Source organism: Solanum dulcamara, chromosome 4 (genome assembly GCF_947179165.1).
Source record: "Solanum dulcamara chromosome 4, daSolDulc1.2, whole genome shotgun sequence".
NCBI classification, from domain to species: domain Eukaryota; kingdom Viridiplantae; phylum Streptophyta; class Magnoliopsida; order Solanales; family Solanaceae; genus Solanum; species Solanum dulcamara.
The window spans coordinates 10,293,089-10,304,977 of NC_077240.1; the positions used below are offsets into that span (position 1 = coordinate 10,293,089).

Sequence of the window (11,889 nt, forward strand, 5' to 3'; positions counted from 1 at the left end):
TCCCAAAAGCATATGTATAACCTAGACAAATATCTTTCTCAGCCGTTTGACAATCAAACTTAGAGTGAAATTTCTGGTCGTCGATTTTGTAGGTAAAATATTTATAGTTGAGTGACTTTTTGTGGAAAGAATCTTTAATTGACTGACTTTGAAATTATAAAAGAAAGTTAAGTAATTTTGTATGAAAACAACTATTGTTTGAGTGACCATCTGAGATACTGTCACCTGACCCATGGATTGATGAACTAGGAAAAACATGTGTTGCTAGACAGATACACACCACCCATCGATCTAATAGTTTAATGGATTCAGTTTAAGCTCATGATCATGATCTCCGCTTGGTTTGGTGGAATAAACAAAAGCAGCAAACAGTGACCAAAACTGTAAGCTTGTCTGGCACAAATTAGGCTTATGCATATATTTGACAGTAACGTATTAGGTCATATTTTATTTCATAAAATTAACTGATCAAAAATAAGAGTGATGGTTGTTAAAGTAGGAATACATTATCAGTACTAACGTTTTTGTAGGAATACGTTATTATCAGTAACGTTTTTTCTCCTGCTCAGAAGTATATAAATAAAATGAACCCACTTAGCATTGTGAGGAATCGTGGATCAGTGGCATGTGAGTTCAAATTCACCTAATGTATCTGAGTTTTTTTTTTTTTTTTTGGTAAATATTGTTTTCTTTTATTCATTTGTAAAAGAGGTAAAAGATAATTTTGGGTACCATTTACCCTACACACACTTTCCCTTTTGAGCCCTAATTACTCTTCTTCTTCGATCTTCTTTGCCATTGAAGATGATGAAGAGGCCAAAATTGGTTTCCTTCTGATTCTCACCCGTTTGTTTGCTCTGTATGTGTGTTTGTTGCCTTGAATATTCAGTAGATGAACATTTTCATCTGCTTCTTCGCTCCTTTTTGCCATTCTTGCTGTTCTTGTGAAGATGATGAAGAGGCCAAAATATGTTGCTATGATGGTTTCCTTCTGATTCACACCATCTTGTTTGCTCTGTATGTGTGTTTGTTGCCTTGAATAGTCAGGAGATGGCCATTTTCGTCTTCTTCTTCGACGTTCCTTGCCATTTCTGCTGTTCTTGTGAAGATGATGAAGAGGCCAAAATTTGCTATGATGGTTTCCTTCTGATTCACACCCGCTTGTTTGCTCTGTATGTGTGTTTGTTGCCTTGAATAATTTGTGCTCTTCTCCTCTTAGTGTTGACGATGATGAGGAGACCATTAGATTTGATGGATTCTTTCTGATTCACATCCGATTGCTCTGCATGTGTGTTTGTTGCCTCGATTTTTATTTTAAAGGTGGACCTTTCCTTGTCTTCCTTCTTATTCCGTCTTTGTGCTCTTCTCCCCTTATTGTTGAAGATGATGAAGAAACTCAGTGTGGTTTTCTCTGATTCTCATTTGTTGTTGTTTGTTTTTGGTGTGTATTGTACTCCTCTGTTGATCTTGTTGCTTTTGTGTGTTTTCTGAAAGTTGTGAGATGCCTTCTTTGCCTTTGATTCAACTACGTGTAGTTTGTAGACCTGCAAAATGAACAAACGATTAGTAAAGACATCAACTCATTCTCCTTTTCTGTGTCTCCACTTTCCCATTTCCTTTTTCCTCCCTTTCCTTCAACATTTCTTAATTCTTAGATACGGAATTTGACTCTTGTCACTATTTAGGATTCTTCTCATCTGTGCATTCAACTCCTCAAACAAATAAGCCCGCAGGGGACCCTCATCTATGGCAATGTATCTGAGTTCAAATCTCAAATTAGGCATAATTTTGAGTTCTTCTTAATATTTTTTTAAGTTACAAGCGGTGGGTTCATGTAATTTTTCTTTTAAAATTAAATTTAACTAATAGAAGTAGACCATTATAGTTCTAGACTTCTTGTCCATGGGGAATTAACAATAGTAATAATTTTTAATTTATTAGTTCAAATTTCTTTTTAAGTTTCGTATTTGAGAGTTATTTTAAATTGTTCAAAATTTAGGCTATAAGTTTATAGTTTTCAGATAGTAATTAGTTTAAATTTTTTTATAATATACAAAGTTGTGTATTATATTTTCTTTTTTATTTATTATACACAAAAGATAGGTGAGTGTATTTTTCTTTATTTAGAAATTTTGTTGAATAATGTTGGAATATGCATGCAAAACATTTGAAGGGGAGTCTTGGAGTAACTGGTAAAGTTGCTGACATGTGACCAGGAGGTCACAGGTCCCTTTTTTTTATGCATGCAAAACATTTCTTCCAACAAGATTTATTTTATAATCATTGTTTAGAAAATGGGCGAATATGACTTTAACAGAGAATCGTAACTGACAGTCACGTTTTAAAATAAAAATGTTACTGACAGTAACATTTTATAGTCAAATTTGTACGTTTTGATTCTATACATGCATAATTCGATGGCCAGTGATTGGATTGTTAAGAAACGTTATTTTGAGTAACGTTTTATGGGTAAAACGTGTCTCTGAGTGACGTTTTATAAAACGTTACTCGTAGTAACATGTTAGGTTAAAAACGTTACTCATTGTAACGTTTGTTAAGTTAACGCCGTCAGGACTAGTATATAGCCTAAAACATTACTGCCAACAACATTTGTACTAGTTTTGTAAAATTTTTAAAAAATATATTATTTTGACAAATTAATTTATATAATAGCTTACTTTGGTCAAAACTTCCATACATTTCAAATACAATTTGGATGTTGGAATGTCATGGAGATCTTCTACGTTGGCTTTAAACCCCTTTTGATCCTTAACCACATATTTACTTGATTAAGATCATAATTGCGTTGAACAAACAATTAGGCATCTCAATAATTGGAATTGCTTGCAGTTAACTAACTGTTAGGCAATTCTGAATAATTATGCATCACACACAAGCAGAGTTGGACCATCTGAGCCGTAGATGCATGGCACCAACGTATCTGGAAATTGCACCTTCATTTTCAACTACAAGAGAATACGGACTGACGTCCATTTATTTGTATTTTTACGAAAATCAATGGACTTTCGTCGGTTTTTGAAGTGTAAAACTGCAATTAAAGAGTATAAATAAAAAAAACACAAGTATTTCAGGAAAGAGTATGTGTGGATCTAGTTGTAGAATTGTTAATCATGATAAATACTTGGTCCCAATTCCAAGTTGTTAGATTTTTTTAAATATATTTCTGAAAAAAGCGAGGACTTTTACCCTCGTTTTTGCTTTTTGAAAAAAAGAAAGAAAAACAGACTAACATCATTCTGTCCGACTCACCATTTTACCATTGTATCGAGTTGGTCGGTTTTAGTAAAAAATTCAAGGGCTTATGTTGGTTTTAACACTCGATTTTCGACGTGTTTTTAGTAGTGATTTAGCAAGCTAAGGCTCTGCAAAATTTTCTATGCTAGTGCCTAAAGACTCAGGTAGCCCACACTGCTGGTGCCTAATCAGTAATTACTGCCTACTCATTAGCTTTGCCAACCCAATTTCCTTCTTGTTAAAGTAACCACTAGGTTAGAAATATCGAAATTTTGTTAAATAGGTCATATATACACTAGTTCAGGGGTATTCCTGGTGAGGTTTGACTTGCTTAAAAAGAAATTAAACCAATTAAGTGGATCTTTTAAATCAACCAAACCAATATGGAAATTGCAGGATCATTTTTAACTGCTCTTATACATAATAATTAATTTTTTTGGTTTTCCACTCGTGCATTGCAGGGGCCATTTAGGAGCAACGCTCCCAACAAGATTTTATTCATATCCAGGACATAGGGTGGAGCAGTCCCGCCACTTCATCACCACAACCATGTTGATTATGCATAATAATTATGCACCTTCCAAAACATTCTTTTCTAGATTTTCCGGTACCTAAAGACTCAGGTTGCCCACTCTACTGCTGTCTAATTAATTAACTTTGCCTACCCAAATTATGTGTTATTAAAGTAGCCACTTGGTTAGAATTACATAAATTTTGGTTAACTAGGTCGGTCTATAAAATAGTCCCAGTTATAGCAAGAACTTATTAGTTCAAATTAAAAAAGGAAAAAGAATAAGTGGTGTAATTGGGTCGATATAAAAAGGAATTTAACGTAACAAAGAGAAGATCTCCATGACATTACAAAATGTCGTCCACTTGGGTCGATGTAGAATGTTTAAGCTTGATTTGATATAGACAAGCTTTACAATTTTGTTCACTATTGTAAAGCAACTTTAATTTGTTGCTAAAGTTTAGATAATTGTTAAGGAACATTCCAAGTAAAATATTTTTATCAAGTTTCCGTCATTCGGTTATCTCATAAATTAGAGAAAGAGAATACATCGATGTAGGATATAAGGCACAAATTAAACAAACGAACTGATGATTCAAGTCAATGTGAAATTTAATAACACAGATTATCACTTAAATATAATATCAAAACAGTTTCATACATTTTGAACATTTCAAATCTATTTTGAAGTAAGACAATGAGGGGTTGTCCTAATTTTATGTATACGAAATAATGTGTACTAGTATTTCAAAGATTTTGATAAATGGCAATAGATACCATTGTCCATTACATACCAATTCAGAAACCAAATTTCAAATGAAGAAAAAGGAAGAAGATAATTTGGAATCTTTTTACTACTGGAGAGGATCCGTTCCTCTATATTTTACGTTGAAATCTGTTGCTTAGATTATATGACAAATTTATATATTAAATTGAAAAATAATTTTAATTTTAAAATATTATTAAAAAAATTCATAAGGTTAATGAGTTTTTTCATGATTGGGTGAAGCGCATGTGACTTTACTAGTAACATATAATCACAAGTATTTATTTATAAAAGTATAGAAATATATGATTTGTTATTACAGGCATACAATGCCTTGTGATATTTCGATACCTTATTTATGAATTATGATTTGATCATTTGATAAGATTGTAAAAATTAATTTTTTGATTTATAATTTTCAAAAAGAGTTATCAATTGCAATTTTTTTCTTTAATAATTTTTTGTCTCATATAGATATTCAAAAACTATATAAAAAGTAGAAAGTATTATCAAATATTATAAAAGTTTATATTATTTAACTCTCAAAAGCAACCATGACAAATCTTACAAGTTGAATTACAAATTTGGCCCTATGTGGTTTTTTGAGTCCATGTCCTCATATGTTATTTTCATGTCGTCATCTTGAGGTTTTCCCCCCTTATAATCTCTCATTTGCATACCTTGTCCATTATTTGTAAGTTTTATTATATAGAGAAAAGTTGTGATGATGGGAGATGAAAATGAGATGAAACTGGACCTCTTGCCAGAAGATTGTATGGTTCAAATCCTCTCATTCACGTCTCCTCATGATGCTTGTCAATTGTCTTTGGTCTCGACTATGGTTCGTGATGCAGCCTTATCGGACTTGTTATGGGACAAATTCTTGCCCTCCGATTATCGAGAAATCATCGCAAGATTAGTATTGCCAATTGCTTTTGCATCAAAGAAAGAGTTGTTTCTCAAGCTCTTTAAACCTCTTCTCATTGATCGTGGTAGCAAGGTATGCGTGACTTGCTTTTTTTCTCATATTTGATTGATCAAAATATTTTTTCTTAAAAAAAAAATGCTTTCAAAATCAAACACCTCCACCCCTGCACCCACTCACTCCTCAACCCGGACCCTTCATGATCATATATAAATGTTATAGAAAATAAATTTTAAGAAATTACTTATTTTTCACGTCCTCTCATTTTCCTTATTTATGTTGAAACATATATTGCAGAGCCTTTCAATTGACAGGACAAGTAAAAAGTGTTATATGTTGAGTTCAAGGGAGCTATCAATTACTTGGTCCACCAATCCCCTCTACTGGTGCTGGAAACCCCTCCTTCACTCAAGGTATTACTTAATATTTTTTTTCTCAATTTTTTTTTAATCAATCATAAAAGAATGACATGTTTTTTTTATTTAACAAATATGATATAATACTTTCAACATTTTATCCATTTTAAGTTCTACTTATTTAGCAAAGTCTTTTCATATTTTTAAAATTTTAATGTCAAATTAAATCACATCACATAAATTGAGATGGAGCTGAAGAGACTAATTGTTTTCTCCCTTCCTTTTTCTATATTTGCTAAAGAAGTGCAATTTTGTACTAGATATTCTCAAGTAGATTCTTAATTAAAATGATTACGTACGTTATCGGTTTCATCTAGTCCTAGATCACTACGCAATCCCTGATATTAGTTTTTTAATTAGAGAAAAAATCAGTTCAATACACTATTAGATGGTGAAAAGGACATAAACAATTATAAATGGAATAGTTCTCACAATTTCTGCTACAACATATTAAAATATTCATTTTAATTTTCATGATGAGGCTAAAATGTTCTGACATGAAAATGACTTTGATGGTATACTAGATGACTATTTCTGCAGTTTCTCTATTGATGTAAGAAATCACCCATGAATTATGATAAAGGACTAGTAGTTTTACATTTTGTATGAATAAGTAGCATGTACTTGGTATAGTTCTCGATTATCTTTTTATTCATGGTTTTTCGAAGTTTGTTTTGCTAATTTCGCATGACACCTGATTTTTTCGATCCTAACAATTGCCACTTACGAAGTACTCAATAGAACTATTTAAATCCCAAATCAAAATTTCTGTTTGCTCTACATAGGTCGATATGCAATATGAATAAATTTATTTTTCAGTCCAATTATCTGTTTTCCATCAGATTTCCGGAATGTGTGGAGCTTGTTATGGTATGTTGGCTAGAAATCAAAGGAAATATAAACACTCGAATGTTGTCTCCCCGCACAACATACGGAGCTTACCTCATTGTCAACCTCGCTGGTCGTGCTTTCGGCTTAGACTCCTTGCCATCCGAGGTATCTGTCAAGGTAGGTGACCACGAATCGAAAGGAATCGTATATCTACGACGTAACTATGACAACAATAGGAAACGAGAATTGGAAATGGTACTAATGAGACACAGGGTCGAGACATTGAGATCAAGAGTTGATAGAGGAAGCCAAGAGCATGTTTTATGTGAAAGAGATGATGGATGGTTAGAGATTGAATTGGGTGAATTTTATTGTGATGGAGTCAATGATAAAGAAGTTACAATGTGCCTTAGAGAAGTTAAAGGTGAGCACCTCAAAGGAGGCCTTATTGTTGAGGGCATTGAGCTTAGACCCAAGTAATTTATTAACTAAGGTGTTCCACTGTTTTTTTTCCTTCTTTCTTTTCTCTCTTTTTTGATTGTGTAGAAATTAGTTTGTGTGAATTATGTTTGCAAAAAACGCTTTAACGCTTAAATTTATGAATCGGCTTATAAGCTAGACGAATTGAAGGTATTATATATATGCTCCTTGGCTTAGTTGTGGATTCACTTTGAACAAAGTGGTACAGTTGGAAAGTTTTACTAAACATATATGTTTTTACTATGCATAAATTAATATATAGAAAGGAAATGATACCAATTAATGACGAGTACTTAAATGTAGGGGTGTTCATGGTTCGGTTTGGGTCGGTTATTGATTAAAACCATAACCAAACCAATTTAATTGGTTATTAAATATCTAAAACCATAACCAAACCAAGTAAAATAATAACCACGGGTTTGGTTATTGTCGGTTTGGTTCGGTTTGGTTTGGTTATTCGGTTTATGACTAGCCGAGACAATTCAAATATTCTCTCTCTACATTCTTCAAATTCTTACGAAGCTCTTTTTTCCTCACGGCCTACAGATGTTCGAAACATAAAAGGAAACAACTTAAACATTCGAAACAAAAAAGAAAACAACTTAAAATCAATTTAAAATTTGAAAAATTTCTTACAAACCTTCTCAAAATTTGACAATCTTATACTGGGGGTTGAGGAGTTAAGGTTGCTCTTGAGCCTTCACTGTTAGTTTATGACTGTGAGTTTGTGATTTTGTGAGAAACCAACGTGAGAGGAACAGAAATGTAAAAGGAAAACAGATACTAAGATTTTAAAGTTTTAACTTTTACCTTATGTTGCTATCTGCTGCTTAAGTGCTTAGTGCTTATTAGGAATTTAGGATTTAGAATTGAGGATTTAGAATTGGGCTTGAGAGTTGGGCCAATGGACTTGGATTGTTGGACTTGGACTGTTGTTTAGTATTTATTAGAATTTATAATTGGGCTTGAGAGTTGGGCTTGGATTGTTGGGCCTTAAAAATAAGTAGATTAATATTAAATTAATAATTAAAAGGAATAAAATATCTTTAATTATTTATGAAAAACTAATATTATACATATAAATAATTATAAATTTTATGTATATAATTATCGGTTTGATTCGATTATTTATTCGGTTATTTTTTCCTATAACCATAACCAAACCAAATATTATCGGTTATTCAAATTTAAAATCAAACCAAACCAAACCAAACCAAATATCGGTTTTTTTATTCGGTTTGGTTAAATTTTCGGTTTGGTTTTGGTTTTAACCAAAACTGTGAACAGCCCTACTTAAATGTTTTCAGTGGTTATCAATTCGCTCCGCACTTAGATGCCCAACATTTATCGTGGGTATACTGGTACACTAAAAGTATGTACTACCCATCTCTTGGTGTATTGGCTAAGTGCCTAAATTTGTTTTTTTCTCTATAAGTGCGCATTTACTTTGAGTGATCGGTCTTCTATTTAAGCATGATTGGAATTGAAATAATCATGGCGTCATGCGGAAGTTTATAATTATAAATTATGCAGATAATAAATCAAACGATAAATAAGACTATACTATAAAACATGATATTATTATATGATTTGATCAATCAGCCTACATATGAAAAAGTAATATAAAAGAAAATATTGAAACTATTGAGAGAAAATCTCCCCTAAACAAAACTCTTCAATGACTACATTGTGGATGTTATTGAGGTTTTTCAATATGAGAAGAGGGGTATTCAATTTATAGAATTCCAAACTTTTATGAAAGAGAATTATATTTTCTTTTCTAAAAGCAATTACAATAATGCTTTGACTTTTCTTCAAAAGAAAAATAAAAATCAAATATGATAGGAAAATCATGACAAAATCCTAACAAGCACAACACTTCATGGGTTTAACTAATAACGTTCACTAAATCAATGAGTCAGATTTTTATTTTTACTTTGTTAATAAAATACACACTCATAATTATGGGAGTTCGAACATCCACACACTACGCATTTACCTGATTAAATATTACAACTCTTATAACCTAAAACTAAAACTTGACTCAAAGCCAAATTCCAAAGTTGATTTACGGAAGCGTGCTAATCTATATCCCTTTGCTTCGATTAGGAAGTTTCCCTTAACATAATTAATTTTCTTTTTTTTATATAAAAAAAGTACTTCAAAATAAAAAAAAAACTACTCGGTGTGTAAATTCTGAAAGAGAGATCATCATCAGTAAGGGTAAGTGCACAAATAGCTGATTTAAGGGCAACTATTGATGTCATAGCCGAATTATATAAATTCTTATAAGTTTAACCGTTTTAGAATTAAGTTCAAACTATGAGATCAAAGTAGGAAAAAATCGTATTTGAAGTGACAAACTCCAGCCCTATACAGGTTTGAAATTTGACATATATTATTTGTGCACTCAAACTTCTGAAGTTTGAGTTGACAGTCTCATAATTATGACTTTCTTTTACTTGATATTCTTAAAACTCCAACTCTTCATTTAACTCATATAGTACCTCATTCATTTCATACATGGTCCCTTAATTTGACTTCTTCCTTTTGCAGTGCAAAATAAATTTAAAATTAAGATATTTACAATACAATAATTGAAACAAGAACAAAAAGAGCATTACATATGCTGATCTTGCAACAACTCCGAAGTTATATGAAATTTATTTTAACAAAGCTTTTGAAGAAGAAGAGGAGGATTACTAATTGGTCTACATGTTAAATAATTACATGTACAAAGTGGCTACTAGGTGCAATTGGTACATGAATAGATAATTCAATCCCAACTACTTTATATTCACGGGCCTCTGTCCTCTCTGAGCCCGTATAGAAATGTAGAAGGCCCAAAAAGGCAGGGCTGAACATCAGTGAAAGCCCAGTAGAAACCCTAGCCCCAATCTATTTAAACCAGTTGCCTCCTCCTTGTTCCATAGCTACTTGTGTCTCTGCATCTCTCTGAGATAGTTCTGGCAAATCCTTCTTTTTGGTCTATTTTGCTTTAATTTTGTTTTATTGCGTAACAGAAAATGGTGATTGCAATGATGATAACATTTTCCCAGCTCATTATGAGACCTTATATTTAAGGTCTGGGAATATACTCCGTTTCCAACACATATATATCTGAGCTTCGCCTTCTTTTTCTTTATTGATTCTCTGAGTGATTGTGCGTGTTTTTGCTTCTGTTTGGTCAATTTTGTTTCAATTTGGCAATTGCAATGATGTTCACCTTAATCCCAGCTCTATGAGATCTTTTTTTTAAGGTCTTGGATTAAACATGGTTTCCAACACATATATATCTGAGCTTTGCCTTTGTTTTTTTTCTATCAATATGTTATTTTGATTCTTTTCGATTTGTGTGTTATTTATTCTGTATAATAATATTGATATTTGCAATGATGATGAAATTAATCCCAGCTCTATGAGACCTTATTATTAAGGTCTTGGATTAAACTTTGTTTCCAATACATATATCTGAGCAATTTCCTTGTGATAATTTAATTTCTTGTTTGTTTAAATTTTGTTAATTGTGTATTAATTGAGGCAATTTTGCGATGAAGATACATTTTTCCCAGCTCATTATGAGACCTTATTTTAAAGGTCTGGGAATATACTCCGTTTCCAACACATATCTGAGCGTCGCCTTACTTTTCTTGAATTTTCTCTCAATTCAAAACAAGACTTATGCTTTAATATTACTAGTAAATTCTCTTGTGATTTTTAAATAGTATCTTTTCATGTGCAAAGGCTGGAAAAATAGGTGTGTTCCCTGTGATGTTAAATTGACCATGCTAATTCTGAAAATAATTTCTGAAGAAAGCTTATGTTATTTATCTGAGGGAACATTCTTGAAAAGTTTACTTACCAAACAAATATGAAATTTAGACTGCTTACATATAATTTAAATTCAATTTCATCTGGGATGAACAATTTATTTGATTATACAAATTAAATAGGTTTATTTTTTTGTTTAGAAATTCAAGATCCATTTCCGTTTGAGGTCAAAACTAGTAGTAGTTCTATGTCTCAATTCAAAATAATGACCAATGAATGGTTACTAAGTTTTCAAAGTAGTACTTAGTATATATGCAAAACTAATTGTTTTATAATTCAATTCGTTTACCCTAAGCTGTGTATGAATCACGGAGTATTTTTTAATAAAGAGATCAATTATCAAAGTTCTTCACTCAGCAAAATACATAGTGTTATACATACTGACATGTAGGTATGTAGTATTAATTTTTTAAAATTTTAAAGAGGTTAAATTTTTTTAGCCGACATCTAAAACTAAGAATTCAAGTTTTAAAAAACTAAAAAAAAAACTTGTTAAATTAGAAAATTTGGCACCATGTGTACCACCTAGAGACTGAAATTTTAAAATTTCTCTTTTTAATGCACAAATTCACAAGTTAAAGCATCACATATAATTTACTAATGAAATTTTATGTGGCTATACGAGTGATAAAAATAACTTAATTAATTTAAATGAAACGAAAAACAGTAGGTGTAATTTAACAAATTTGCATATATTTGCTCGCCATTGATATGCATTGATGCATATTCATCCAACGAATTTGTATTCGTTTGCTAGCATTGATATACGTTAATCTATATTCATCGAGCAAAATTTTGTATATATGGAAAACAAATTAATTCTGCTTTTTAAATAAAATATTTTAACTAATACTTACTCAAAATAAAAAAGATT

General features: G+C 31.5%; 1 protein-coding gene and 5 non-coding genes across 6 annotated transcripts; all 6 read left to right on the forward strand.

The window, feature by feature from the left end:
* The first annotated feature begins 5,222 nt into the window (after positions 1-5,222).
* On the forward strand, positions 5,223-7,422 carry LOC129884654 (F-box protein PP2-B15-like). Its single transcript, XM_055958941.1, has 3 exons — positions 5,223-5,532; positions 5,755-5,870; positions 6,716-7,422. Exons 1-3 carry the CDS (start codon positions 5,257-5,259, stop codon positions 7,182-7,184), a joined length of 861 nt encoding a protein of 286 aa, XP_055814916.1. The 5' UTR covers positions 5,223-5,256; the 3' UTR covers positions 7,185-7,422.
* Positions 7,423-10,212: 2,790 nt separating this feature from the next.
* LOC129888165 (small nucleolar RNA snoR69Y) lies at positions 10,213-10,316 on the forward strand. Its single transcript, XR_008766589.1, has one exon. It is a non-coding gene; the product is annotated as a small nucleolar RNA snoR69Y (small nucleolar RNA).
* A 73-nt stretch (positions 10,317-10,389) lies between these two features.
* On the forward strand, positions 10,390-10,492 carry LOC129888164 (small nucleolar RNA snoR69Y). Its single transcript, XR_008766587.1, has one exon. It is a non-coding gene; the product is annotated as a small nucleolar RNA snoR69Y (small nucleolar RNA).
* A 74-nt stretch (positions 10,493-10,566) lies between these two features.
* LOC129888163 (small nucleolar RNA snoR69Y) lies at positions 10,567-10,667 on the forward strand. Its single transcript, XR_008766586.1, has one exon. It is a non-coding gene; the product is annotated as a small nucleolar RNA snoR69Y (small nucleolar RNA).
* A 56-nt stretch (positions 10,668-10,723) lies between these two features.
* Positions 10,724-10,825, forward strand: LOC129888166 (small nucleolar RNA snoR69Y). Its single transcript, XR_008766590.1, has one exon. It is a non-coding gene; the product is annotated as a small nucleolar RNA snoR69Y (small nucleolar RNA).
* A 120-nt stretch (positions 10,826-10,945) lies between these two features.
* LOC129888178 (small nucleolar RNA snoR53Y) lies at positions 10,946-11,026 on the forward strand. Its single transcript, XR_008766600.1, has one exon. It is a non-coding gene; the product is annotated as a small nucleolar RNA snoR53Y (small nucleolar RNA).
* The last annotated feature ends 863 nt before the right edge of the window (positions 11,027-11,889 follow it).

What these genes read in the sequence shown, in the direction of transcription:
- LOC129884654 (XM_055958941.1), top strand. Translation starts at nt 5,257, where the DNA reads ATGATGGGAGATGAAAATGAGATGAAACTGGACCTCTTGCCAGAAGAT. An exon ending in TCATTGATCGTGGTAGCAAG is followed by an intron (nt 5,533 to 5,754) that starts GTATGCGTGACT and finishes CATATATTGCAG; the next exon opens with AGCCTTTCAATTGACAGGAC. An exon ending in AAACCCCTCCTTCACTCAAG is followed by an intron (nt 5,871 to 6,715) that starts GTATTACTTAAT and finishes GTTTTCCATCAG; the next exon opens with ATTTCCGGAATGTGTGGAGC.